We start from the raw sequence: 27,597 nt of genomic DNA, 5'->3' as shown, positions 1-27,597 counted from the left end.
TTCTTCTTCTCATGGTGAGATTTGATATGTTGAGAGGAAGAGTGTTTATTTGTTGGACATTATTATCGCATCTTCCTCTGCTTCCCAAGAAGTGCTCGTGAGATGAGGCAAATGTTTTATGTTGGCCCAACGTCTTTGTGCATGGAATGACTCCTGGAGGAAATGGATGAGAGATTACATACATTTTTTGGAGCTTCTCTCTCTCTGCATCGTCTTCTTCTTCATCTTGGTCCATTCAGTCGAAGATCAACATTTGTCCAGGAGTAGTCTCTCCCAAGCCCTTTGTCCCTTTACTCAACTAACAGTGTATTTACTGGGCCCAGTAAATACTCGTAGTTGACAAAGTGCGTAATTCCCTAAACAACTTTTCAAAACTTCACAATTTCAACGTACACAACATAAACAAACTTTGCATGCATACACTCATGTAACCAAGTTTTAAGCAATTAAATCAAATAAGTAGTGCTCGTTAAAGTGACTGCGTTAAAAATTAAAGATTTAATCATTTTTATTACCGCCGGCAAAACGAATTTTTGTGCAATCCATCCAATAATTAGATAAATTAGTTGGTTTCATTTTGTGTTTAAAATTTTAATTTTTTTTATAAATCATCGCAACATTTATATATATTCAACAAGTAGCATGTAGTTCACCAAAGTTCTTACAAAAGTACAAATTTTTACCTGGATATTTTGTAAATAAATGCAAATATTGGTAGATACTAGGCACAAGGTACATAGTACTAGATAGCAATTAATTCAGAATGGTGAAGAAAAGACTGAAGGGCCACAATGTGGACAAGTGGCCTCCGTTTTATCCCGTAACCTGTAAAACCTTAGATAGTTGTAAATTTAGTACTCGAAGATATAGCTTTAGAACAAGTTTAAGTGTGACCACGGTTCTACTTTTCGCATGGCTGAATATTTCGTTGGCCGAAGTGCTAACGCCACCATACTTCAACTTGGCCCAGGGGAGACGAATTTACGCCTCGGCGACGTGTGGGGAATCTCCAGATGGACTTCCGCAACACGAAATGTATTGCAATCTGGTGGGTGCCACGACAGATGCGGATGATGCTCACAATGTCATCGGTGGTCAGGTCTGTCGTTGTAATTTGATTCATACTGGAATAATATATGGTCATTTAGCACTCTGATTTTTGCATGATTTTTGGAGCCCTTTGTGGATGACAATTTCAACATGAATGAAGTTTATAATAAAAACTGCCTCACTTGGGTTATGAAATTTATTGCATGAAACAGAATTAATATAAATACATCGACACGTATGTCTGGCTGAAGTCGAAAGAGTCGCTGCATATTCTATAATGTGCTTACGTGATAACCTTCTAACCTACACCAACCTCTTATTAAGGCAAACGATATATAGCTATATATTTATGCATCACATATGTATATTTACATAAATGAGACGAGATCGCCTCGAAACCCATTTTAAAAAGTCTCAACTTTGTGCCTAAGTAAACACCACAAAGGGAGAAGAAAATTATATAATTTCAAACATGGTGATAATGATGTTCATAAAATTATGATTTTTTAATAGTACTGCGGAGAATGCGAGAAGGGACTTGAGGGACATTGGCACCCAGCAGAGTATGCAATCGACGGATCCGAGTAAGTTGGACATACGAGAGATCGTAGTAGTAATTAATGCAAAGATTAGTGCTATGTTACTCTAGTTAGTTTTATGACAGGTACTTATCGGTTTAGTGAAATGTTTGACCCTTTATTATTTTTTTAACGATAATTATCTTTTAATTATAGGCGTTGGTGGCAATCACCACCACTCTCCCGTGGAGTCAAGTACAATGAAGTTAACCTCACCATTGATCTCGGCCAGGTAATTTTTCCCATTTTTCTATCGTATTTTATAAAATGATGTAAACATCCATTTATGCACAGCATTTGTACTCGATTATTATTGATCAGATGCGAATATGAAATTTTGTAGATAGAAAAAATAGAAATATGTAAAGAATAATCAGTCAGACCGGCATCATTCATTGCCGGTCGGCATTCAAACAGTGAAAAGTTCCCTTTAAATTCACGTTACGAAAACTCTAAATAAATTACACTTTAAAATTGCTCCTTTTCCATTACTGCCAGAATTTACTTCCCCTAAATAAACTATTTAACTTTAGGATTTTGTGCAAATTTTTTGGAGCATCTGCTTCGGCGGACTTGGGCGTTAAAATCTTGTATCATCATATCTCGTCATCACAATGTGAAATATGCAGCAGAAAGCGAGAGTCTCAACTTCATTTTCATGATCTCATGCACTCATCTTACAAACTTAGGATTAGTCAGTAAAATCCAATTATTTATTTTATTTTGGTCTCTGAAAGGAAGGAGTGTTGAACATGAGATGTTTTACTTTTATCACTGTATTTTATTTCGTTCATTGATTTCCACTCTCTCAAATTACACTGGACTTGATTAGGTGGTCGTCCATGTTGTGCCGCAGTCGTTGGTAGACGATTATCTCATTCCATGTTATGTATTTATTTAACTGAAGCACAGGAAACTCATTCAATATTTGATGAGATTGCTTGGCTTGCTGAGTTGTGAGAACGAAAGTGAATTCATGTGGCCAAGATGAGAATGAGAGAATTGCTGAAGACTTTGATAGTATTATCACCATTATAAGCAAAGCAAATATATAAATACATATATGTATAGACGAATATACTTGCTTTGACTCTGACTTTGACTCCTCTCACATAATTTTCGCTCAACTGTCAAATTATTAACTGGTGACTGGAGTAAAATATTGAAATGCAATGCAAATGAGTGACTATTGTGGATGATTCGTTTCCAAAAAATACTAGTTGGAAAAAATTGTAAGACTGAAAATATTCTTGTTCTCGCAGGAATTTCATGTTGCGTATATAAATTTACAAATGGCAAACTCTCCAAGACCCGGCGTCTGGATTCTGGAAAGATCATCCGACAACGGAGTTACGTATCATCCCTGGCAATTTTTTGCAGAGAATCCCATGTATTTTTCATCAATGTTTTGAAGTATTCGAAACAAAACGAATAAATAGTAATGAATAAATGCTTTAATCGTCGCAGTGAATGTGCCCGATTCTTTGGAAGAGATAGCATTCTCCCACTCACGGCAGATGACGGTGTAATTTGTGACACGTCAAATTCTAAAGTTGTGCCATTGGAGAATGGAGAGGTGATGGATAATGCTTGCTTAAATATGCCTGTGGCTGGTCGACATATGATAAGGACGTATAATTTAAATACCTTATTCTCCAGATCTTCATTAAGCTTCTTGAAAATCGACCATCAGCCAAAAACTTTTTTTCTTCTGAAGCGTTGCAGCAATGGACACGTGCCACTCATGTCCGATTACGATTTCTCAGGACAAAGACACTTTTGGGTAACTCCTAACTAACTAACTTTTAGTTTACTTTGAGATAATTATGCAGAATGGAGACTAATTTCATAACAAAGTCGTCAGACGTTACTAGAATAGTGGTACTTGTATATTAATCCGAAGCGAATTTTCATTCAAACTATTTTCTCTTAGGACATCTGATGTCTTTGAGTAGGCAGGACTCCTCCGTGACAAGACGGGTAACCAAAAATGTTGAAACATACGTTCTTTAATTGAAAACAAGCCTACAAATTTATGGATATTTTGGTGCAGTACTTTTACTCCATCAAAGGAATCGAAATCGGTGGTCGTTGTCGTTGCAATGGTCATGCTGACATTTGCCCCCCGGCCAATGACGGGTAATGTTGGTTTTTTTTTAAATAAGCGATCCACGTGGTCATAAATACTCAACTTATAATAAGTATTAAAATATTTTTTTAATACCTAACAGGGACCCGTACAAACTACTCTGCTCGTGTCAGCATAATACGTGCGGCTCGCAATGTGAAATCTGTTGTCCGGGCTTCGTCCAAAAGGTATTGCCCATTTTTCGCATTTGAACTCAATCACTGCTGCAGCAGCACAAGAACGGAAAGATTAAACAGAGTACAGTGATAATTGTCCGGTACATGTATTTATTTGAGGGTGAACCATGTTCAAAAGAATATAAATGGATGTGATTGTGACTATACTTTTGTGTGTTTTGTGTATCGAAAGGCGTGGCGTGTCTCTACAAATTCGTCTCCTTTTGTCTGCGAAGGTATTTATTTTATTGAAATATACAATAATTGAGAACTTGCTGCGAAGTCTGTTTTTGGTTTCAGCTTGCAACTGCTTCGGGCACAGCAATGAGTGTGAATACGACGAAAATGTGGACAATCAGAAGCTGTCGTTGGATATTGCTGGGAACTTTGATGGAGGTGGCGTCTGTAAGAATTGTCGGCATCACACGGAAGGCATTAATTGCAACAAGTGCCAAAGTGGATTCTTCAGACCTTACGGGAAACAGCCGGATGCAATTGATGCTTGTCAATGTAAGGCAACGAAATAAGTACAAAATTTTGAAAAAAGGTTTCTTGCTAGATGGAGTTTCATGATTGTTGTGGTGTATACAAACATTTAGCGTGTAACTGCAACTACCACTATTCCACTGGCAACTGTGAAGATGGTTCTGGTCGTTGCGAATGTTCTCCAGCATTTTTAGCACCAAATTGCGACGCTTGTAGCGTAGGCTATTATGACTACCCAGAGTGCAAAGTTTGCGACTGTCACCACAACGGGACGCGCGACAGCGTTTGTGAAGTGGGAGGGGGTCAGGTAATCAATTTATATACGTACATATCTGTACTTATCTGTTGATATTAATATAAATGGTTCCGTAATTCAATAATGTGTTCGCTTCAGTGTCCCTGCCTACCGAACTACACAGACAAGAACTGTGACAGGTGTGGAGATGGGTACTATAATTTCCCAGACTGCTTACGTAAGAACGTGTTCATTACAATATCATTACTTTCAAATTTTAAGTATTTTAAGATGAATTAATAATATGCAAATTCAGCTTGCCAATGTGAAGACTTTGGATCTCTGTCACCAGTGTGTGACCCGGAAAATGGTCAGTGCGAATGTGTCAACAATTTCGGTGGCAGAAACTGCGACCAGTGTGAGGATGGCTATTATAACTTTCCAACTTGCACATGTAAGGGATAATTTTTTAAATATGTAATGCCAATAATTTGTGAAGAATTACGGAATGATTAATCCAACAACATATAATTACCTGATATTTCCAGACTGCAAGTGCGACGTGCAAGGAACTCGTGAGGGCAGGTGTGACAAGATTTCTGGCGAATGCTTGTGTCGTGAAGGGTACGGAGGGGCTCGATGCGACCAGTGCCTTCAAGGTACTTAATTCGAGGGTCTACAAAACTCTAATTGTGATCTGATAAATCAGCAGCCATTGGGAGGAGCTAGTTAGGCAGACTGCTTCATACAGCGTAACATTTGACTTATCTTACAGGTTTTTACGGCTACCCGGAATGCAAAACTTGTAATTGCAGCTCAGTTGGAAGTGCAAGCACGGTTTGCGACACAACCGGAAAATGTCCATGTCTCCCTAATTTTTCCGGCCGTACTTGTGATCAGTGCACTCCTGGTTATTATCAGTATCCAGAATGTTTACGTATGTCCGATTAAATGATGAGAATTATTTTGAGTATCTAGTAATGTCTTCATGCAATGCATTTTATAGCGTGTAGTTGTAATGATGAGGGGGCGCGTGGCGTGTCGTGTGATGATGAAGGAAAATGTCAGTGTAAAAGGTGTGAAAATAACCAGAAAAACCGTAAAAATATCAGACTTCTAAAAAATTTATTATTATTCATAGCAATTTTGATGGACTGCGTTGTGAAGAGTGTCGAGGTGGATTTTATAACTGGCCTGCTTGCGAAGGTTTGTTATGAAATGCATGTTAGTCACTAATTATAAATAGTAAAAAATCATCACTTGTGCAGAATGCAACTGCGATCCTGCTGGAGTCACCGAATCTTTTCGAGGTTGTGGGGATTCGCCCCCGGGAGAACTCTGTCAGTGCAAGGAAAAGGTGGAAGGTAGGGTCGTGCCAATTCAAAGCCATTATTAGAGTAAGAAGTCGTGGTATTTAATATCAATCGTGTCATGCACCTATGCAGGTAGAATCTGTAACCAATGCAAACCGTTATATTGGAATCTTCAGCAATGGAACCCTGTGGGATGTGAAGGTAGGTCTGCATCACATATAATGCTCGGGTGTTTATGTCCAACTAAAATTAATTATTTTTCTACTACAGATTGTGACTGCCATGGTCCTGGAATTTTGGGTGGAGTGAGAGTCTGTGAGGGCAAAGATGGGCAATGTCCTTGCAAAAATAATGTAGGAAGCAGAAGATGTGAGCATTGTCTTGATGGATTCTACAACATGACCTCCAGAGATATTTTCGGATGCCAAGGTACGAGGGGAACTACGTTTAATATGCTGTTAGGAGGATGTTGTAACTACGTATTTAATCTGTGAGGGTTGTTTATTCTGTACAGATTGTGGATGTGATGTTGGTGGGAGTGTGAACAGCTTTTGTGACAAAAGCACCGGGCAATGTCCATGTCGGCCGAGGTAACGATTAATGCCAATTAATTTATGAAGTCGCATAAACTATTGAATAGTAATAATATGCGCTGTAATACCCTAGAATCACTGGACAACAGTGTACAGCGCCCTTGGTAGCCCACTTCTATCCAACCCTCTACCAGTACCAATATGAAGCAGAGGATGGGACGACGCCGAGCGGGGGTCAGGTCAGATTTGGGTACGATGAAAACCTATTTCCCGACTTTTCATGGAGAGGATATGCCGTTTACTCACAACTGCAGGTCAGTTTCTCAATGAGACGTTATTTTAGCTATTTAGAATATTAGTAAACGAAGTAAATAGTAAGAAAATTTATTTTCAGCCGGAAACAAACCATGAAATCTTCATTGACAAGTCATCTCTGTACTTTGTCATTATTCGGTATCACAATCCCAGCTCAGAAACAATTGTGGGAGAGATCAAAGCCGTGCCTGACAACCCTTCTGGTGAGCCGATTGTAAACCATTTCAAATTACTGAGAATAAAATGATCCACATATTTACTTAAAATGTATAAAAAACAATGAGCAGACAGGTTTATACGCAACATGAGTCGCAACTATTATTTCCTGCGTACACATGTGCAACAAAGAATCTTAACATGTCAATGTTTTGTCTTTTTATCAGATGAAATGCAAGGATACAAAGTGAGATTTGAGCCAAAATCTGGCTTTATCACAGTATCCATCGGAAATAGTCCTACGCCCTTCGTTCTAAATCCTGGTCGATGGCAGTTTTCAATCAAGAGTGACCAGTACTTGCTAGTGGTAAATGAACAGCCCCTAGAATAAAATATTTAGTGTACAGAGCGATTAATGTACATATTTATAAGAACTGTTTTCTTATTCTCAGGATTACTTCACCATTTTGCCTGAGCCGTACTACGAGGGCAGCGTTCTGTCACATTCTTCAAATGTTCCTTGCACTCTCAACACCACGGCTCGTAGTCGAACAAATACCAACACCATCATCATTCCAGACTCTTGTGCCAAATATAAGTTCCCGTCCATCGACAAATTCGAGTCGGTAACGGCGGCACAAGGATATTCTCTCACGGAAACAGGCGACAGAGCCGACCTGACCAAGTTCTATTCCGACAAGAGGGTTATTGACGCCTTGGACATTACTGAGGAGCGGATGGCACTGTTATCGAGTCAGCAGCCTCAAATTCACATGGACTTACCACTCAGCAATGGGGGGCGCTATGCATTGTTGCTAGAATATTTCACACCCATTGGAGCAAATCTTACCGAAGTTCAAGTTCAGACAACGTCAAACAAAGGCTCCAGCACTGGCATAGCTCTCATCCACAATTGCAAATATGGATTTCTTTGTCGCCAAGTTGTGACAACTGAAGATGGAGAGATTGCAGTTTTTAGGTTCAATTATACTCATTAAGACAATTAGTTTTGAATTGTTATTAATTATTGCAATTACTTTTAGAAGTGACAAGAGTTCCATGAAGATTGCTCTCAAGTTAGGAAACGGAGAGGATGGAAAATCTGTTGACAGAATTGCTATTAACAAAGTGACTGCGATTCCACTTGGAAGATGGTCGTTGGATCACATAACACCGAGAGAGTATTGCGTAGTGAAAAATGGGACTTGTGTCGTCTCTGGGTATGAATTACCTCCAGGAGGCATCAGGGTAAGCATGCACGTATAATTATTTGATAAAATGAAGCATAATTTTAAAGGAAATGCTACTTTGTCCAAAACGTTTGCTAGATTGAAGCCGAGTCCGCAGACAAGGACCGTGTCGTTGGGGAGGATAATTTGCCTGACGGTGTCTCGGGAAAGAATCTGGTGTTGTTGGATTCCCAAAATCGTACCGTACAAATGGGAGGAAGGGTCCCCATTTCGGGATATTACAACATTATAGTTCACTATTATCAGCCAGAAAATCCAAAGTTTGATGCTGGAGTAATAATTCAGGATGGCCAGCATTATCAAGCCAAAGTGCCAATGGTGCATTGCCCATCCATTGCTGGGTGTAGAGCAGAAGTTGCTCAGGATGATAAAAACACCAAATTTTACATCCAGGACAACTTTTTGGTAAGATTCAGAGTGGGCTTAATTTATATAAAAACTAACAAATAAGAAATAAAATAAGTAGTCCCTTCAAGTTTCACTGGTGTATGAATAATTGTAGTTTTGTGTTATTATTTTCAGGTGACTTTAAAATCTCCAAAGAATGTCTGGATTGATTACATCCTTCTAGTTCCTGAAGAGTCTCAGTCACAACGGGAAAATGGGAATCAACTCAAGAAATATTTGGTGAGGACTTCAAAATGAAATTGTTGCATAAATACATATGTAGATTATGTATAGCGCGATATTTTCATAATTATTTTTTCTACTTCGTCCTTTAAAACTAGTCACAAAGTCCTCTGGACGATACAAGGAAGTTTATCGCCGAGTGTGGAAAGAGTCATTTTCATCTCGCACCACACAACGTGTCACAATTTTGCAAAGACGCTGTGTTCTCCATTACTGCGGACTACAACAATGGTGCACTTCCATGTCAATGTGATTACTATGGCTCAACAGCTTTCGCGTGTTTGTAAGCAAATCGAAATACATTTCTTTTTACGAACGGTGTGGGGCTGACAAAATATGGTCTTAATTATTTACTACGTATAATGTTTTCAGGGAATTTGGTGGCCAATGTCCCTGTAAAGATAATGTGATTGGACGACAATGTTCAAGGTGTCGCACTGGATATTTTGGGTTCCCTGAATGCAAGCCATGCGATTGTCCATCTACTGCTTTGTGTGATGAAAATTCGGGTGAGTTAGAATTTTCGGGGTTGAGAGCTAATTAACAATACTTATTCTTGATGTGTCAAGGGGCTTGTATTTGTCCACCTCGAGTAACTGGCGAGAAATGTGACACTTGTTCTCCACTCACGTACGGCTTTGACGCACTCATTGGTTGCGAGGAATGCAATTGTTCCCCTCTCGGAGTGGAAAACGGAAACCAACAATGCGATCTTGATAACGGGAGTTGCTCGTAAGAAATTCAGTCAGTTATTTTTTTATGAAATGATCATTTGTGAAAATCTGTAGGTGTAAACCAAACGTTGTGGGGCGACAATGTGACAAATGTAAACCTGGATTTTGGGCCTTCCCATATTGCCAAATGTGGTACGTGTAACTACAATATTATATCTCTTAGTTCTATGATGAAAGTTTCGAAAATTGTTTCATTTTGCCAAAATTTACAAAAAATGCAGTGATTGTGACATTCGTGGAACTACAGAGGATATTTGTAGCCAGGTCAGTCATGTGGAAATCTGAATTAGAATAAATCAAAACCTATCAGTACAGCTTTGCTTAGCCCGAACCAGGAATGATTAGTAAACCCATGTTTGTCAGTAGTTTTCTATGAAATTATGTGCTACTATTTTGCACTAATTCTTCCATCAATCCTTCGTATTACTCTTAGAGTATTTAATAATAATATTATTAAAATATTAGTATTAATAATCCAATTTGATATTATTATTAAATACTCTAAGGTATTACTAGGCTCCAAATTCTAAAAATATTTACTATCCCTTCCCTTGACTATTCCTAGTGGAGGTCGTCTCTATAGCCCCCCTGGTTAATTTTTGTTCATATTTAACTTCATGTTATTTCGTGAAAAAGCAGTATGGATCTCTGGTTCAAATTTCAGCTTTCTATGTTAATTTCTGAAAATCGGTGGGGGTCACCCCATAGGGTCCCTCTAGATGAAAATTTTACCAATTTCACTTCATATTCTTCCATTAGGGGCCATTAGCAGCCTTTATACCAAATTTCAGCTCGATTGGATGATTTTGAAAAATCGGTATGGGTCACCCCCTCGGGTACCTCCGGTTGACAAATTTTCCAATTTCACTTCATATTCTTTCATTAGGAGCCATTAGCAACCTTTGTACCAAATTTGAGCTTTCTATGATGATTTTGAAATTTTGGTGCATAATACCCCACCCACTCCGATGACCCCCACCGGTCAACCACTGGACCAATGTCACCCATCTTCGAACTCGTTTCCTAACTTTGTCCAATATGCATATGGTAAAAATTTCAAGTCAATCGGTCAACTCGTTCGAGAGTTATCGAAAGACAGACGGACAGACAGACAGACAGACAGACAGACAGACGGACATGACAATTACATAAGCCCTGGTTCGGGCTAAAAATGCTAATAACTCATCACATTTTGCATGCACCCACAGGATACGTCAGCTTGCAATTGTAAAGTGAATGTAGAAGGTCGAAGTTGCGAACAGTGCAAGCCTGGAAGTTTTAATCTGCAAGAGGACAATCCTTCAGGTTTGGTTCTACATATTCAATATTGAGAAAAGTGCGGCGTTAATATTTTTCCCCTCTTATCAGGATGCACGAGTTGCTTCTGTTTTGGAAAGACGACACGTTGGTTAGTATGCTCTAAGTTATGCATTTCAAAATATCTACAAGTTTAGTCCAGCTTAGACTGACTAAAACCTACGAAATTGCACATTGACTTATCCTTAGCAGTAGTGAGACACAGAATTATATTTAATCTCAACGAAATTTCTCTTTCAAATTCTGTCGCCACACCTCAGAATTTCAACAATAATTAAAAACTCATTGTTTTCCTAGCACAACTTCCTACATGTTTTGGACTCAGATATCATTTGGAAAATCTCACTGGACGGCAGTGGCTCTGAATCCACACTCGAAGGACTCTAGCAATCTAGAAACAGGTTGGCATCCAAAAAATGAATTAAATACAAAATAACCGACACACATCATACTTCTGCTTAAAGGCATAATATCAATTTCGTAATATATGTACAAGTATTTCCAATTTCAACAGACTATCCCACAGAATTTGAACACAATGACCTTTCTGGCGAAGATGAAAACTCTTTCGCTCCTGTGTACGTACCCGACGATTCCGTACCAGAGCAGGATGAGAACCATCTCATCTATTTCCGTACAGAAGTGGACGCTAACCATTTGGCCAGTTTGGGGGGAACGCTGAGCTACACCCTAATTTCGGAGCCGGATAATGCCCATCCTCGCGAGACGTTTGCTGGCCCTGAAGTAATCTTGGAAGGGAACGAGTTGGCTCCTTCATCAGGAACTATACGGCTCATGCACTTTTCAATCGCACATCTCGATGGTGATCACACGATGCGGATGAATTTACGTTTAAGCGAGGACAGTTTTGTGGTGGCCAGCCATTCCAGCAGTGGAGGCCTCATCCCCGCCACGAGAGGTGCACTAGTTACTTGTTTAATAGTAGCTTAAAAATGATTCAGTTGATGGAGTTTGTAATTTTATTGTATCAATTTCAGATCAGCTCATGGTCGTGATGAAAGGCTTAAAAGCAATTTACATCCGAGGTGGATACTGGGAACATTCGAAAGAATTGCGATTAAGTAATTTTGGCATTGATGTGGCCACTGAGGACTACAACAATCAGTACGCCCAACCAGAAGATCGTGCCGTGACGGTGGAGCAGTGTCATTGTCCTCCAAACTATCAGGGCCTCTGTAAGTTATTGCCCAATAATAAGTTATTCGTATTTGCAGCAATTTTATATGCTTAATAATATGATGCACATATTTCAGCATGTGAAGAATGTGCTCCTGGGTATTACCGTTCCCCTTCCGGACCATTTGGTGGATTTTGTGTCCCATGCCAGGTTGGTATATGTAGTTTCCAAATTCTGTAGTCGGTATATGTATGCGTCAAGGACACTTGACGAAGAAATACATAATCTCATAGTCATACAGTGGCATACTTTTTACCAATTTTAGTGTAACGGACATTCAGACCTGTGTGACCCTGTTTCTGGAGTCTGCCTGGATTGCAAACACAACACGACGGGAGATCACTGCGACATGTGCGAGGAAGGGTTTCATGGGGACGCACATGGTGGAACGCCATATGACTGTCTGATCTGCGCTTGTCCCATTCCAATCGCCTCCAACAAGTGAGGAAACGTTTTATCCACATTTTGAATGCCAATTGACTTTCGAATGTTTTTTTATTTCTGGCACTAATGAATTTCAAATGAAAATTATAGCTTTGCTACCCAGTGCGAACTATCTCAAGATGGAAGAGCCATAAGTTGTACGTGCAAGGACGGCTATATCGGGCCTCGTTGTGAAGGATGCGGTCCTGGATTTTTTGGAAGGCATGTGCAAAAAATTAATAAAATAAGCTAGACTAGGATACAATTTCTAAATACCTAAATATTTCATCCTTATTGTCTAGGCCGGAGGTTCCAGGTAAGCAGTGACATATGTACAAGTATCATTGCATGTATGATTTTATTTACAACAACACTGTTCAATATTTTAGGCGATTTATGTAAACCATGCAACTGTTCGGGCAATATTGACCCCACCGATCCATATTCATGTGACAGTAAGTTATCACTTATCAAAATGGTTGGTGCATTACAAAGATAGATTCACAATGAAAGCCAAGCATTGTAACGAGCGTCGGGACGGTCGTACTTTGACCAATCCATAACGACCGATCGAATCGATAGCAAATCTTCTTTCTATTTTTAGCCGTGACTGGAGCTTGTCTGCGCTGCATGAACAACACGGGAGGCCCTGCGGTAAAATTCATTATTAGAATTTTTGGTCATTAAATAATTTGTAGTACAGTATTGCAATATTTTCAAAATACTGCAAACTACAATGTATAGTGTAGTGTTATAGTTTAAAGGAAATGCTTTTTTATTTATAATACAGTGTGCCCTTTGTGCTTCTGGCTTTTATGGGGACGCCTTACTCAACAAAAACTGTCGACAATGGTATGTCTCTTCTACTGGTTGCATGCATACATTTCTTAAATGTTCACGGAAACTAAATCCAACCATATATTATTAACTTAATTAGCGCTTGCAACAAATGCGGAACTGCAGAGTGCGATAACCAGCGCGGTGAATGTCAATGTTTGCACAATTTGGAGGGTTTTCTATGTGACCGATGTAAACCAGATCATTACGGATTGTCGAGGTGTGTGTTGTTTTCTCCTTGTGCAGAGATCTGACCCCAGTTCTAATCATTCTAAAGTATGACTAAACGTAACCTTTTATTTTTTATGCTTCAACAGGTGTGACGGACTCGGTTGTCAATACTGTGACTGTGCTATAGCTTCAAAATCCACACAATGTGACGATCTCACTGGCCAGTGCGAGTGCCGAGATGGAACTACGGGTCAAAGATGTGAGCGTTGTTCCCCCGGCTACTGGAATTACACTCAGGACGGATGTCAAGGTAAGGTTTTTCAAGATTTCTTGTCACTAATTGTCAGTATAATGAGTGTTATGTATGTTTCGATACATATGATCACAGCTTGTGAGTGTAACTCTGAGTACGCGATTGGAGTTGGATGTGACCCAGAGACAGGTCAATGTTCGTGCCTGCCTGGCGTCGTCGGAGAAAAGTGCGACCGTTGTCCATGGCGCTGGGTTCTTATCGAAGATCGTGGATGTCAAAACTGCGACTCTTGTCAACACCAACTTCTTGACGTTACGGATCATCTCGCAGCCGAATTGGACCCTGTGAAGGATGAATTCGAAAATGTGGCAGTTTCTTACTTCACTACTCAAAAATTGGCATATTTCAATGACACGGTGACTAAGTTGAAACCAAATGTTCAACTCATGGATCCATCAAAGGCAGACTTGAGCGAATATTACCGGGCAGTGGATGACCTAGAAACTGATGCTGCAACGCAAAGACAAAAAGTATCTATCCAAATTCTTAGGTTTCATATTTAATTTCATAAATTGTTGGAAATAATACTGTGAAAAATTACATTTCAGGCCGAAGTAAATGAAGACAGTCTGGTAAAGAAAGCCAAACAGAGCGCAAAATTGAGGGAAAAGTCATTTGAGGTGGAGTCCAATGTATTACAAGCGGTTGGAAAGGCAAGAGTTACCGTGTTTGAGGCGAAGGATTTGATGGAAGGACTCCTCAAAGAAGACAAACGTACATACATAACCCCTGAAATTCTATTCTGTAACATTTTATGAGTTCTATATCCTGTGAATTTCTATTTTATATAGCATCATCCAGTCCTCAAACAGACGCTGCAAAGGCAGAAGCAGAAGCAATTATTGCCTCCATGCAATCTGTAAAATTCGACCATAAACCTGCTATCGAAGAAAATGCAACAGTGACAACAGTGCTCAAAGACATGAAAAAGTTTGTTCGCCCACTGGACAAATTAAATAAGGATTTGGGCGCTGTTTCAAAGAACATTGCTGAAGCCAAGGACAAATTACGAGACCTGCGGAACCAAAGTGACTATTCCATCTCTACTTCCAGAAAAGCAAATGAAATTGGCAATAAAATCAAAGATGCGAAGTTTTCAGGTATTTTCTCATGTCAACAATAGTACGAGACCAATTGTAAAACATGTCTGCCTTGGATTAAATCCTGAGTATTCATATATTTAAGAGTGAAATATTTATATTTTTAAAGTGAAACTGGGGCTTCTGGAAGAGAAAGCGTCAAATATGTTGGAATCTGCAGCGATTGCAACTGAACTCAACCTGGAAACTCCAAAAATTCGCCAAGCACTTGAAACAAGCTATGATGAATTAGGTATATGTTAAGTTTACGCTGATGAAGGTATGATTAACTGACTAGAATTGTTTGTGCGCCCTGTATTAGATACCACGGTTGGTAATGTGATTGGAAATCGTGGCCAATTGGACGAGACTGTGAACGCCTTGGTTGCGGAGCTGGAACAAAATGAGAACACGGTGACAAAATCCCAAAGCCATGCAGCCCAATTAGCATACGAAGCCGATGAATTAGACGCAATGTTAGCTGGGACAAAAGCTCATGCCGAGTAAGGAAATATTTATATAATTAGCAAATCAATGTTGATGAATTTAAGCAAATTATTTAATTAGACAATAATGTTCTTAAAAAATAATTTATTAAAATACATGCGTTGTGGCTACTCGTAGTGTTGCAGTGGGTGCGGCGACTGCCTATAAGACCATTGCGGACTCCTTAAACGAGGCATTGAAGGGAGCTGACATGTCGAAGGGGGCGGCAGAAAATGCGACCGACGTTGTAAGTTATAATATAATTTTGCAAATCACATCCGATTTATTTGCAATGTTTTTCATGTGTAACAAAATGTTCCCAAAAGATCAACAGCTTGGATAGTGCTGAGGAATTTACGGCGGAACCTTCCCGAAATCTGTTGGTCATGGCTGCGACGTCTCAACGACAGGTGGAGAACGACCTAAAAATTCCATTACGGGATGCACAGAGCACATTGGCAAATGTTGAAGGTGCCAATAACATCACGGCCTACACAATCTCCAACTTTGCAAAGTGAAATTTCTTAATTAATGCACGCTTATTTTAATATTTAAGATACAATTTCATGACATGCATAACATGACGATACATACTGTTCTGTAGAGAATTGGACAAACTTTCACTGCCAAGAGATACCTCAGATATTACACGCTCGGTTCGGACTTCCGACGAAGCTCTGAATAAGGCACAGGATGTTGAAGATGAAGTTCACGCAATTGTGGAAGCGTTGCCCGACCATTCAAATAGCATGAAAAGACTTCGAGTAACAGTGAACGAATTGAATTCAGGAACGGGGATTTCAGACTCACAACGTGAGTTTGGAATATTTTTAGTACGATGCACTTTGAGTGCTGTAATTAATCCGAATTAATTGGTATTTCAGTGAACCAGGCCAAAGACTCAATTCCTCTCTCGAACGCCATCAGAGGGAATCTAGAAAACTTGAAACCAGGTTTTGAAGACAAAAAGAGTGACGTGGGTGCCAAGATTTCAGATCTGAAGGCTCAAATTGCTGCTGCAAGGGAGCAAGCTAACCGTGTCCCCGTAGGAATGAATTTACAAGATTCGTCTACCCTCCTGCTCGCCAATCCTCAGTCCCTCGAGTCTCAACAAGCGCAGACAAAAGTGTCATTCTACTTTAAAACGCAGGACGATGGCCTAATTTTCTACAGTAAGAAGCTGCATATATGACATGCAAGCGATGATTCCTAAATTATAATATTCACTGCAATTTAGTTGGAAATGAACCTGGAAAGAAGGAGGAAGATTTCATGTCTGTCGAGGTTGACCGTGGTTATGCTGTGCTAACCCTGGACTTGGGATCTGGGCCTCAGAGGATAACAAACGAGAAGTATGTTGCGGACAACCAATGGTACAAGGCCACAGTGGACCGATCCGGAAAAACAGTGCGGTTCACAATCGCTCAAGATCATAACGGGCGATTAGAAGAAACTGTCAAGGAAGATTATCTTACAGGTAAACGATTTAACAGAACATACATCAACTTGAGTTTACCACGTAAATCGAATTATTCAAATTGAATACCACGCAATGTCTAAGCATTTGCTGGATTTACTTTTCTGTTTTTCTAGATGCTTCTGCCAAATTTGCCATTTAATTAAGAAATTATTTTTTATTTGTGCTTTGCAGGCTCAAAATCACTATTCAATGTAGATAGCAACTCTTCCAAGCTTTTCATTGGTGGGTTGCCTCCAGGCGTGGGTGAGTGATTGTAATGCGGTTTTATTTTATTTAACCGCTCATATATGCACAATATTAAAATATGTAAGTTTTAGTTTAATATACTATTCTGTTGTTTTAGTGCGCAGCCCGGTTCGGTACTCCACATATCGTGGTGCCATAGAAGAATTAATGATTGGAGATGAAAAAGTCGGATTATGGAACTTCAAAAATGCCCAAAACGTCGCTCCCGCAATGGAACGAGATAGATTCATCGACCTTCACACTGAAACCGGACTTCGATTCCAGGGCAATGGATATGCTATTCTAGATAGGAAACAATTCCCCTTGAGAGAACGATCAGCAATTACGTTCAGATTCAAAACACGCTCTAAAAATGGTCTAATATTCCTCGTTGGGAAAGGAAGGAAGTATATGGCCATCTACATGGGTAAAGTATTCATTAAGAATTAGTCTCTAAATTCATCAAGTTACATAACGTGTGAATACATATTTATAATTGGGAAACAAGATTTTAATCCTCGTTAATTTTTCAGCCAACGGAAATGTGGTATTCCAATATGATCTTGGTGGAGGTGCGGCCTCCTCACGAACTGGTCAAGTTTACAACGATGGCCAATGGCACACCGTGGAAAGCGTGAGGTACCGACAGAGAAGTCATTTGACCGTTGATGGAGAGAGAATCGGAGGGGAAAGCCCGGGTCTTCAGACTACTTTGGGGGTGGGCGACTACATGTATTGGGGCGGGTATCCTGGCGAACATGGTTATCCAGACGTCAGTAATAGAGCCTTTGAGGGCTGTCTGGAACAAGTTGCGATTGATCAAGCACCAGTGGACTTGACACAAGCTGTGGAGTCAAGATATACTGTTGTAGGCTGTCCATCGTCACAATTTGCTCCGACAGTGGCCACTTTCTTCGGTCAGGGATATGTTCAAGTTTCTTCAGCGGATTCGCCCGTATCTGGTATTTCAAGTTTTCATTTGCTGAATATCATATACTTGGTTGGCGAACAAACTGTTGATAAATCTGTTATTCTGTCCTAATTAGGTCCCGTTGTAGTTACGAAGGATGATGCATTTGAAGTCAACTTCCGTATGCGGTCCAATGATACCAACGGTCTCGTATTTTACGGAACAGACGCTGACCAGTCCAACTACCTCTCAGTGTCCTTGAGTGATGGTTCCCTGGTTGTGAAGACTGATCCGGGTGGCTCAGAAATTACGACCGATGCATTGAACGATGCTGAATGGCATGTCGTCACTGTAACGAGAGACAATGGCAAACTCGTTGTTAATGTGGATGACGATCATGAATATGTGTAAGTTGTTTAAAAAACATTGCTGATTGATTGTTTATTTTGAAATTATTTAGGATTAAAAGTAATATCTAATTTAATTTAAATTAAAGTGAGAGTGCACCAGGCGGTCCCATCCAACTCGGTACGCCTGGTTCTATTTTGCTCTTTGGAGGTCGACCGGACGATTACGATATTCGTTCAGGAGCTGCAGAGTCGGATCGTCCTTATTCTGGTTGCTTGGCGGACATTAGCATAAACGGAAAGCGGCTGGATTTCACCGAGTCCGATGTCAAGGAAGCTTCGATTGGTCAGAAATGCTTCACTGAGCAGGAGAAAGCAGCCATGGCTTTGGAAATGAGTGCACCAGAAGCTGCCGGACGAACTATTTCTAGCCAGGATGAAGATGAGGAGGATGACGACAGCATTTTTGGTAATATAAAATACGTATAAATATTTACATAGCTATGCACTTGCACTACATATGCATGTGAGGACATGAAACTGGTTGTTATTCAACAAATTGGTTCATGCATTTTCTAGGTTCACGTCCTTCCGCCACCCCCTCACCAACCAGAGTGCCGGAACATCATCATCACCACCCAGCTCCGGAAGAACCAAACTACGATGCTGTAGACAAGCTAACCGGAGGGGAAGTAGGAAAGGGTGACGACGATTTTGATTTCCCAGAGTCAGAGGAAGAGGACGAGAAACCAAAAAAGAAATTGGACGATGAAGTGAAACCTACGCCATGGTAATTTTTCCTTTGCTCATCAGTGGACGCCAAACTATGTTATCAGTTGCCGGTGTCCCATGGGGGAGGCCGGGATTGTTGTATTTATGTGAATGAAAGCTACATGGTAAACATTGGCTCACTTTGTTGCAGGATGAAATGCGCTTTACCATTTAGAGAAGTCCCGAAGGCTGATATGACTGAGGATGTCGACATGGACGATGGTATGAAACTGTGTGCATGTTATATAAGACATGAGTATACACTGTGTATAATATATTATTGAGCATTGTTTGTGAAAGTGAGTTATTGAGCGAGAGATTTTTCAGGGGTCATGTTTGGAAGCATGGATAAAACCTCGCGACTCGAGTACTTTCAACCAAAAGAGGATGGTTCGAGATCGGAATATCAAATCCAGTTTAAGACGAGCTATGGGAGTGGGCTCATCTTCATGTGGACCGTTGTTGAGAAGCCGGATTACATTGCACTCTTTTTGAGAAAGGGATTCCTCCACTTTGCTTTTGATTCTGGAGCAGGTCCCGCATTCCTCAATTCCACAGTGATGTACAACGACACCCAGTGGCACAACGTTAGCGTCTCCAGGTGCTGCAACCTCAATCATCTCAATAAACTTATACGCTGAGAAATAGCACAAAATAAAGCAAAAATAATAAATAACTAAATATGTGCGTACAATAATACGAACTCTATAATGTACAGATTCGAGAAGCAGGGAACCCTTGAGGTGGATGGAGCCGTCATTGCAACAGGAATGTCAGCCGGAAGCACCACGGCAGTTAACGGTGGAACTACGATTTTTGTCGGGGGTCTTCCTCAAGACGCGTGGACCAGGATCCTCACCTCGAGAAAACTGTTGAATGTTAACACTCCTTTCCGCGGATGTCTTCGAAAGTTCAAAGTAAGAAGTAAAGCTCCACCTGCCCCCAGAGTAGCTCATTCAGTGCACGCATGTCGGGATCAGGTAGAGCAGGGCATGTTTTTCTACCCGAATGCTGGATACTTAAAACTGGGTATGATCCAGATAAAATGTTAAAACATACAATTGATCTGTACCTTTAACTGCACATGAGTAATATTGCCTGGTGATTATTCTCTCATAGCGGATGAATTCAAGGTGGGTCGTCACATAAAGTTGTCGATGAACATCAAACCTCGTCATCCGTCTGGAATATTGGTGGCGGTTCATGGCGAAAAAGACTTTATGGTTCTCCAGCTGGTCAACGGAACGGTCAAGTTTAGCGTCGACAGTGGGAAGGGCGTGCAGTCATCCTCCTTCCAGAAAGAAACGTATGACCTTTGCGATGGAAATTGGCACACGATCCGAGGTAACGATAACTTTTAATTTGCAGATAGCACATCGTCAGTCTTGGTACGATAAACATAATGTGAGCTTTTCTTACTATTAATGTGTTTGTAATTTCAGTAACAAAATCCAAGAACGTTGTCACGCTGGCCTTGGACAAATTCCACTCCAACCCAGGGATTGGACCTGCTGGAAGACTGATCACAGGTAAGTAAACCAAATGCCTGCAGATACATATGTTGCATATTATGCGCTATTTATTAACCATGTCGTCGTTTGTATCCAGACACAAATGGTCCACTCTATGTTGGTGGACATCCAGACCCCACAAGTTTCAAAGGGATAGAGACCACTGACCAGTTTGTGGGTAAGTGCGTCATGAAACGTCCCCTTTTATATATTATTTAGTAACTGCGCAATTCTAATGCAAACTATTTTTCAGGTTGTATGAAAGATTTCATGATTGAAGGAAGACAATACAAGCTTGATTATGAATCGATTGTGGGAACAGTTGGACTCCACGGCTGTCCTTCCGATTAATCTTCAACTGCATCGATCGCAATATTCTAGTTGATTTATTTGTTACTCTTCGCTATTTTTTACTGGATGAAACCTTAAACTCCGTTGATTTTTTTATAATTTATGATTTATAATTTAGTGTAATTTATTATTTATGATATTTATCCCTTTGTTTGGTTACCAGTTAGTGATGTTTCCCAAAGCTGCAAGAAATAAGCTACTAAACTGCCGTTATGATGTAACATACATATAAATAAAGTATATGCTACATACATATAGTATAGATACGTAGTAAATAAATCTTGTAAATCTCGTAAAATTCAACGTTTTTAAATGTTTAAGCGGTTGGGAATAAATACATTACCATAATATACGTACAAATGATTTAATCGTTTGTCCTAATAATGACTCTCGCTTAATTGGCGTGCATAGGAAGTGATTTTTTATTTTGGTGGAGTTTGCGAATATGTACAAGATTTATGCTTTGATACCTTTAAATAAGCATCTTCAAAGTGCAAAAATATATTTATTTTTAATGCATTTTATTACAGTATTCTACAAAAAGACATTATATAGTTAGACCCATTGTGCTGAGCAAAGTACATAAATTTCGATTCAGTAATATGAAAAATAAACCGTAAAAACCAATTTTATAATCCGTTCCGTTAGTGAAGAAAACTTGTCCAGAAACATGCAAAAACTAGATACTGAGACCCCTGAAGCCCATCAGATATGGGTCTCTGGGACGATAAGGATTTGTGTGGAGTTGTCATTTCTTGTGACAAAATGACCCGCTTTTGTCTGTCCTAGTTCTAGTTGAGGCGATTCACGTCCAAAATCAATTCTCGATCTGCCAACAACTTTATTCGAGTCGTCCTGTCCCTGCAGCTGCATTTGAACTCTTCTCAAGTTGCTGCAATTATTGTTGTTACCGTCTTGAGCGTGGGAAGGTCGAGACTCGCAGTATCTCCTCGACTTTCTGTGCTGATAAGCTAAATCGCGCATTTCTCTGAGGAATGATTCGTCATTGAACTCTGACCCTAAAAATGTAATACAATGTATGATATATTAATAAAAATTAATCATTGTTTTTTAAACAAAACCAAATTTTTATGTTCCTGGTTGTATATTTGAAAATAAATATGGGAATGAAGATATACCATAATAGGCAGAGTCCAAATCTGACGATAGGTGCAGAGAAGCCGAAGTTGTCTCATCAGTTGTGGGGGGAGGAGGTAGTTGAGGGGACCCAGCTTTCCACCTCGTCGGAAATGATCCTCCCTTGCTTCCACCACCTCCGATCATGCCAAGACCTTGCTTCCCATCTTTGTACAGAGAACTGAGACGACGTCGAATCCCTTTCACCACCTTTTGTGATTTCTGGTTACGATGGTGGCTACTTCGACTCTTGACATTCCGTACCGTTTTTCGTCCCGAAAATCCTACACATTTTCCCACCCTGTCACCACCCAAGCTGCTCTCGCTGCCAGAAGACTCGTGGGAGAAATCATCAGATTCTTCTGTTGGGTCCTCAGTTTGGGATGGAGTTTCAGAATTCGAGTCGAAAATTTCCGTGACAGCCTTTTTCTTAGATTTGTCCTTGTGCTTTCGATTTTTTCCTCGAAGAGATGGTGGTGCACTTCTGGGACGGTGGGATTTGTTTTTGTTGCTGTCGACATAGACGATGTAAACGCCGTCTGACTTTTTTCGCTGGAGTTTATTTTTGCCTCCCGTCCCACCCCCGTCTCTTCCAGAGGACGTGTCAAATGAATTTTTACCAATCGATTCGTACGTTGTATGCTCTGATCCATTGCTTTGATTATTTTTGTCTGCAAAGTGTTGGAGAATTTTGGCGACATTTGTTATGTCCGATTTCGATAACACTTCATTTTCTGTAGTCACCTGTGTGGTGGGCAGTGGGGGAAGGGGTTTGTTGTTGTTTGGTGGATTGAGTCCGTTTGTTCTTGAAAATCCCATCGGTGGGTTAGATCTTGAAGTGAAATTTTGGTTTGCAGCATGAATATTATGTTGCTGTCCATGTTCCAGATAAGGAGGAGACGTTGACATGGGTGGCACGCCTTTGCTTGATCTTCCCTTCACAACAAATGCATAAAGTGCCATCCCAATCCCGCAGAGGAGGAGGACGATGAGCCCACCCCCTAAACCCGCAGTTGCCATTTTCTCCGCACAGCTCATCGGGCTAGAAATTGAACGGCCTTGGTTTCCATTAAATTCTGCATTAAAACAAAATATTTGTAGTATTTGGTTGGTTGGTGGTCACAAATTTTATAAAAATATGTACATACCAGTTGAGAAATCTTCTTCTGTCAATGATGAAGACTGATCTTTGAGCCCAACTACACGAATTGCCATCCTTGAATCCCAGTCATGGATGATGGCACTGGCATTGGTTATTTCCACGGGGGACCGCTTAGATCTTGATATGCCGCAACTTTTCTAAAAATATTAATATAGATAAGCACATACACAGGGATATTATTTTAACTTATATATGCACGTTATTTTTTAAGCCAGGTATGTGTATGTATTTACAGGGAGACAGTCGACGTCATCTTGGCAAGCGTGTACTTTTGCAGTCACAACTAATGGCTCGTTTGCTCTTTGACCCCTGAGAATAAATTCATAGGAAAATACAAACCAACAGCGACAATAAAGTAAGTTTTTGAACAACTAACCGGAACAAGAAAGCTTTAAAGTTGAAATGGTTAATGAGGTCGTTTCTCGTGTCTTTGAGTGGGTGTCGATCTGCAATAACCTGTAATCGTAGAAGACATATATTAAGTGTTAGTAATATACAAAGTCTCAAATTGCCTCAACTACTTTCACTGCCAAAAAGCTACTGTTGAGATATGTACATATAACCAGTCTCACCTTGTACTCATCATTTCGACATCCTTGACTATCAACAAGTGTAATTACTTCAGACGCGTCGTTAGGATCCAAATTGTCAATATTTCCTCCTGGAGTATCTCGCATTCGCCAAACTTTTACGTCGGATAACTTTGAGTGCTTCCAACCTTTGCGCATTTCCAATATATGTCAGCCTTCTTCATTTACAAATATTCGCATACATGGATAAGATCAGGAACCAAAATTGCTACCTTACCATCTCCTCCCCTAACAATGCTTCGCATTTGAAGAGGTTCTCCAAGCTGAACTACGCCCCCAGAGTTGACACGTTTCACAAACAGGCCGTTGGCGGAACCTGGGTTTTGTCGAAAGACGCCCACCTCTGCAGCAAAATCGTTCCCACCTCCTTCCACAGTGGAGGAAGATCGACGCTGATCCCTATTTACACGCATATAGTTTACTTTTATTATATAATTTCCATATTGCTTCAATATTCCAAACGCTGGTAAAAAGATCGTGTTTTTACGTACAAAGAGTCTCCAGCAAAACTAATGGTCCTCGTGTCTGCCATTGTGCTTTTCTGTGGGAGACACTTTATTGTAGTGACCTCATCATCTGCCAGTGCTAACGCAGGGACTCGAGGGAATACCATTGTCAAACACATGTACTGGAAATTAACAATAATTTTAAAATTGATTTATACGCATCATATCATCCGCATCGCATAATGATCGCATGCAATAGAACAAGATTCTCTAATTTAGCTCACATCTCCACACGTCTCTACTCCACACCCTCGAAGGTCCGTAACGGTCATATGAAAGACGTCATCCGAGCCAGGGACATTTTCCATGTGACACTCATTTGATGTGAGGGGATCTTGAGGACGGTCCCTAATAACAATTTTAATAATAATAAGTAATTGGCGGATAATTATAATTAGCATATTCCTTTAGGGTATGGATAATACGGTTTATTCCAATTCCAATATGCCAACTACATTACAATTATATGTACAACATACCTCACGTATGGTTGGTGGTAGCCACTCTTCATATGGATTGTTGCACCTGAAACATATAGCTTATGGTCAGTTGCAATGCTATCCCAGGTGAAAAAATTAAGGGATTTTATGCATAAATTTGGCTGGTTTTTATGCAGAGAATTGGCTGGATTTTATGCAGAAAAATTTATGCCGAAACAATTTGTGCACAAAATGTGCAGAATTATGCATAATTGTACAAAACCTTTCTGCAGAATATACTTGTCAGAAGTTTTATGCAGAATTGTTCATAATTTTTCTGCATAAACCATTGGTCCGGGCAGTTGTGTCGAATTATGTCAAATTCGACATACGATTTTCACTCGGGATGCCACTTAATTGATTAATTCATAAATTTTGGCAATAACTCACCAAAATACTCTCGTGTCCGGGTTTTGAAGCATTTGATATCAGAGAAAACGAAATCTAAAAGGAATGACATCAACATCCTTGTTAAATGTACATGCACACATTAACTTGAATTTTGCATGTAATTTTGCATGAACATCAAGTGCATTCGAGTGGATAATATGCTAAATATATTACCAGTGATAATGTTTGGGTCTTCTTGATGGACAGACCTCTCATCGCTTGTGGATTCTACGGACTCCTTCACTTTGTCCCTAAGTCGGACCCTCACTCGTTTGTTGTTGTCGGACTGATGTTCGCCATCGCGGAGTCGAGATGGAGAAGACCCGACGACGTGGGAGCCAGATTCTCTCTCTCTCGACGTGGTGTGGACCCTGGCTCCCACCGGAGTTATTCGAGTTCGGACAACTGAAGGTGGATTCGACTTGAGAGGAAGCGCTTTTGAACAAAATTAAAATTATGAAAACCAATAATTGGAAATTAGGAGAATCTCCTTAGACATATTTGGAACATTCATTTTGAATTATTAAATTTTCTATGTACGTCATCATACTCACTCCATTTCAACCAAGAAGAGGAGGATGAGGAAATATAAATTGCACATGCATGATGAACTTTAAACTAGTAACAATAATTCAGTAAATCAGCTAATATTTCGTCACTTTCTCCTCATATAAATATATTTGGACTTGATGTAATTTTTCAATTGAAATTTCGACTGTATATTTCTTGCGATTTTTTAAATTGATTTATTTGAGTAGAAACTGAATTTAAAAATTCTGCTGAATTTGTTTGTTAACGTGTATTATGAATGAAATAAAATAGCATTTCACGATTACTTGACTTTTGGTAACTTAGGATAGCGTTGACGCCAGCATTGTACTTGGGAATTGTTTATTAAAGGCAGGCAAGCAACATTGCTGCCATTTATTTCCCTTAATAAATTGTTTACCTTAACGAAATATGAATTTGTTAATACGCGTCATTTACCGTTAAACAATTTCCTCCCGACACTCTCAATCTCGGGGGGTGACGGTGGGAAAATATCTTCCGGTGGGGCTGGAGGGAGCAAGTCCTCCTCTTCTCCAGTACCTCCACCGCCTCCGATTATGGGGACCACTGTGCTAATCGGGGAAATCGGCGTCGGTGGTCCAACTGGTTGAGGTGGCGGTGCGACTGGACCTGGTTCCACTGTATCTGGAAATGTAGGACCTGGCTCTGGTGGAAATATAATTGGAGGCAGAGTAGATTGTCCGGTTGGAACGTAGTAACTTGTCACTGTGGGCTTCATGTTGTAGTTGTTATTCCCTCCACCATAGTTGCCGTAATGAATTGTTGGTTTCTCAGTGTTCGGGAAAATAGGCATTGGTCCTGGACTTGGGTAGATGGGAGGAGGGGGTGGCACTGGACCATAATTGTTGTTGTAGTTCGACGAAATGACGCCTCCATTGATTAATTCCTCGTCGGAATAGTCATCGCGTCTCATATTTCCCACCCGTTTTGAAATATGGTCCACTTCTCTTGCCCTGCTCCCAGATTTCGATATGTGAGGGGACGGGTTTCTTTTTAGTATCGTTGTCGCTGTTTTTGACAAACCCTCCAAAATTTTAACACTGCCAGAAGAAGAACTCGACGTTCGATTTACAGATTTTGTATCTTCTTTCACTTCTCCAGACATCTGAAAATGTGATGAGAATCGGTTGCGAAGATTGCTACTTGATTTTATAGGCGTTGGACCAGGATTCGGGCCTCTACTCGATTTTATTACGTCTGAATCTGACATACAATCGGTAAAAAGTGCAGCACACACAACCACAAAAAAAGTTAGATAATGAATCTTCTCCATGTTTTACTAATTTAATATATACACGTTTTTATAGCGAAAATTCACTTTGGAGAATATCAAGGGATAATTGTTTCATAGCATTTACTACATATTAGTAAAGTGCTAAAATCACAGGTCGAGAACGAATAAGGAGAAATTCCACTGTAGTTGACAACCTGGTGCGCACTGAGTGGCCAAGTCCGGTTTGATGGAGTTATCTCAGAGACCGCTTAGTGACCCATTAAACGCTTGGTTTGAACGTGGTGTCCTTATAATTTTCAATACCAAGTTCTCATCAACCAACAGTCTCAACAATACTGATCGGCCATGTCCACTGCACATTATTGTGATTGGGATGAAGGGGTTGTTTGCTAGTGCCATCATTCTGTGTCATAACATGATGCATAATATCACCTCCTATTTTGTGCAGGACTGTTTGTAGGAAAGGTTTCAGGAGTATTTACAAGAGGTTTGCATGCGTAGGATGAGTAAATGGATTACGCAGGCT

The 27,597-nt window shown here is 40.1% G+C and overlaps 2 protein-coding genes across 2 annotated transcripts; one reads left to right on the top strand and one right to left on the bottom strand.

The window, feature by feature from the left end:
* The first annotated feature begins 237 nt into the window (after positions 1–237).
* LOC110842377 (laminin subunit alpha) lies at positions 238–21,366 on the top strand. The gene is made up of 71 exons (XM_022088111.2): positions 238–1,099; positions 1,564–1,634; positions 1,785–1,860; positions 2,891–3,018; positions 3,096–3,204; positions 3,288–3,411; positions 3,562–3,608; positions 3,682–3,767; positions 3,860–3,944; positions 4,126–4,168; positions 4,233–4,442; positions 4,532–4,725; positions 4,813–4,891; positions 4,970–5,107; positions 5,202–5,312; positions 5,429–5,590; positions 5,660–5,729; positions 5,795–5,859; positions 5,922–6,017; positions 6,099–6,167; positions 6,237–6,395; positions 6,481–6,556; positions 6,633–6,813; positions 6,894–7,017; positions 7,198–7,337; positions 7,423–7,949; positions 8,014–8,218; positions 8,299–8,625; positions 8,743–8,847; positions 8,949–9,133; positions 9,223–9,359; positions 9,420–9,582; positions 9,639–9,716; positions 9,806–9,848; positions 10,793–10,889; positions 10,953–10,992; positions 11,199–11,302; positions 11,416–11,820; positions 11,900–12,097; positions 12,176–12,249; positions 12,365–12,540; positions 12,634–12,744; positions 12,825–12,838; positions 12,912–12,977; positions 13,127–13,176; positions 13,313–13,374; positions 13,460–13,579; positions 13,677–13,840; positions 13,919–14,313; positions 14,392–14,557; positions 14,635–14,943; positions 15,053–15,175; positions 15,245–15,425; positions 15,547–15,655; positions 15,735–15,922; positions 16,013–16,221; positions 16,293–16,580; positions 16,646–16,885; positions 17,060–17,131; positions 17,232–17,540; positions 17,647–18,075; positions 18,160–18,430; positions 18,520–18,839; positions 18,950–19,160; positions 19,293–19,363; positions 19,469–19,742; positions 19,860–20,170; positions 20,261–20,485; positions 20,584–20,670; positions 20,750–20,830; positions 20,906–21,366. Exons 1-71 carry the CDS (start codon positions 764–766, stop codon positions 21,001–21,003), a joined length of 11,397 nt encoding a protein of 3,798 aa, XP_021943803.1. The 5' UTR covers positions 238–763; the 3' UTR covers positions 21,004–21,366.
* Positions 21,070–27,348, bottom strand: LOC110844327. Its single transcript, XM_022090508.2, has 13 exons — positions 26,255–27,348; positions 25,442–25,702; positions 25,268–25,321; positions 24,878–24,923; positions 24,623–24,746; positions 24,384–24,520; positions 24,110–24,291; positions 23,875–24,020; positions 23,679–23,758; positions 23,536–23,611; positions 23,289–23,439; positions 22,143–23,216; positions 21,070–22,022 (listed from the first exon to the last, which is right to left on the bottom strand). Exons 1-13 carry the CDS (start codon positions 27,108–27,110, stop codon positions 21,709–21,711), a joined length of 3,501 nt encoding a protein of 1,166 aa, XP_021946200.2. The 5' UTR covers positions 27,111–27,348; the 3' UTR covers positions 21,070–21,708.
* Between the last annotated feature and the right edge of the window lie 249 nt (positions 27,349–27,597).

The sequence above is a fragment of the Folsomia candida genome, unplaced genomic scaffold, assembly GCF_002217175.1.
Source record: "Folsomia candida strain VU population unplaced genomic scaffold, ASM221717v1 Fcan01_Sc001, whole genome shotgun sequence".
In the NCBI taxonomy this organism is placed as follows: Eukaryota; Metazoa; Arthropoda; class Collembola; order Entomobryomorpha; family Isotomidae; genus Folsomia; species Folsomia candida.
The sequence above is the reverse complement of the archived record's forward strand: the minus strand, read 5'-3'. Positions and strand labels throughout refer to the sequence as shown.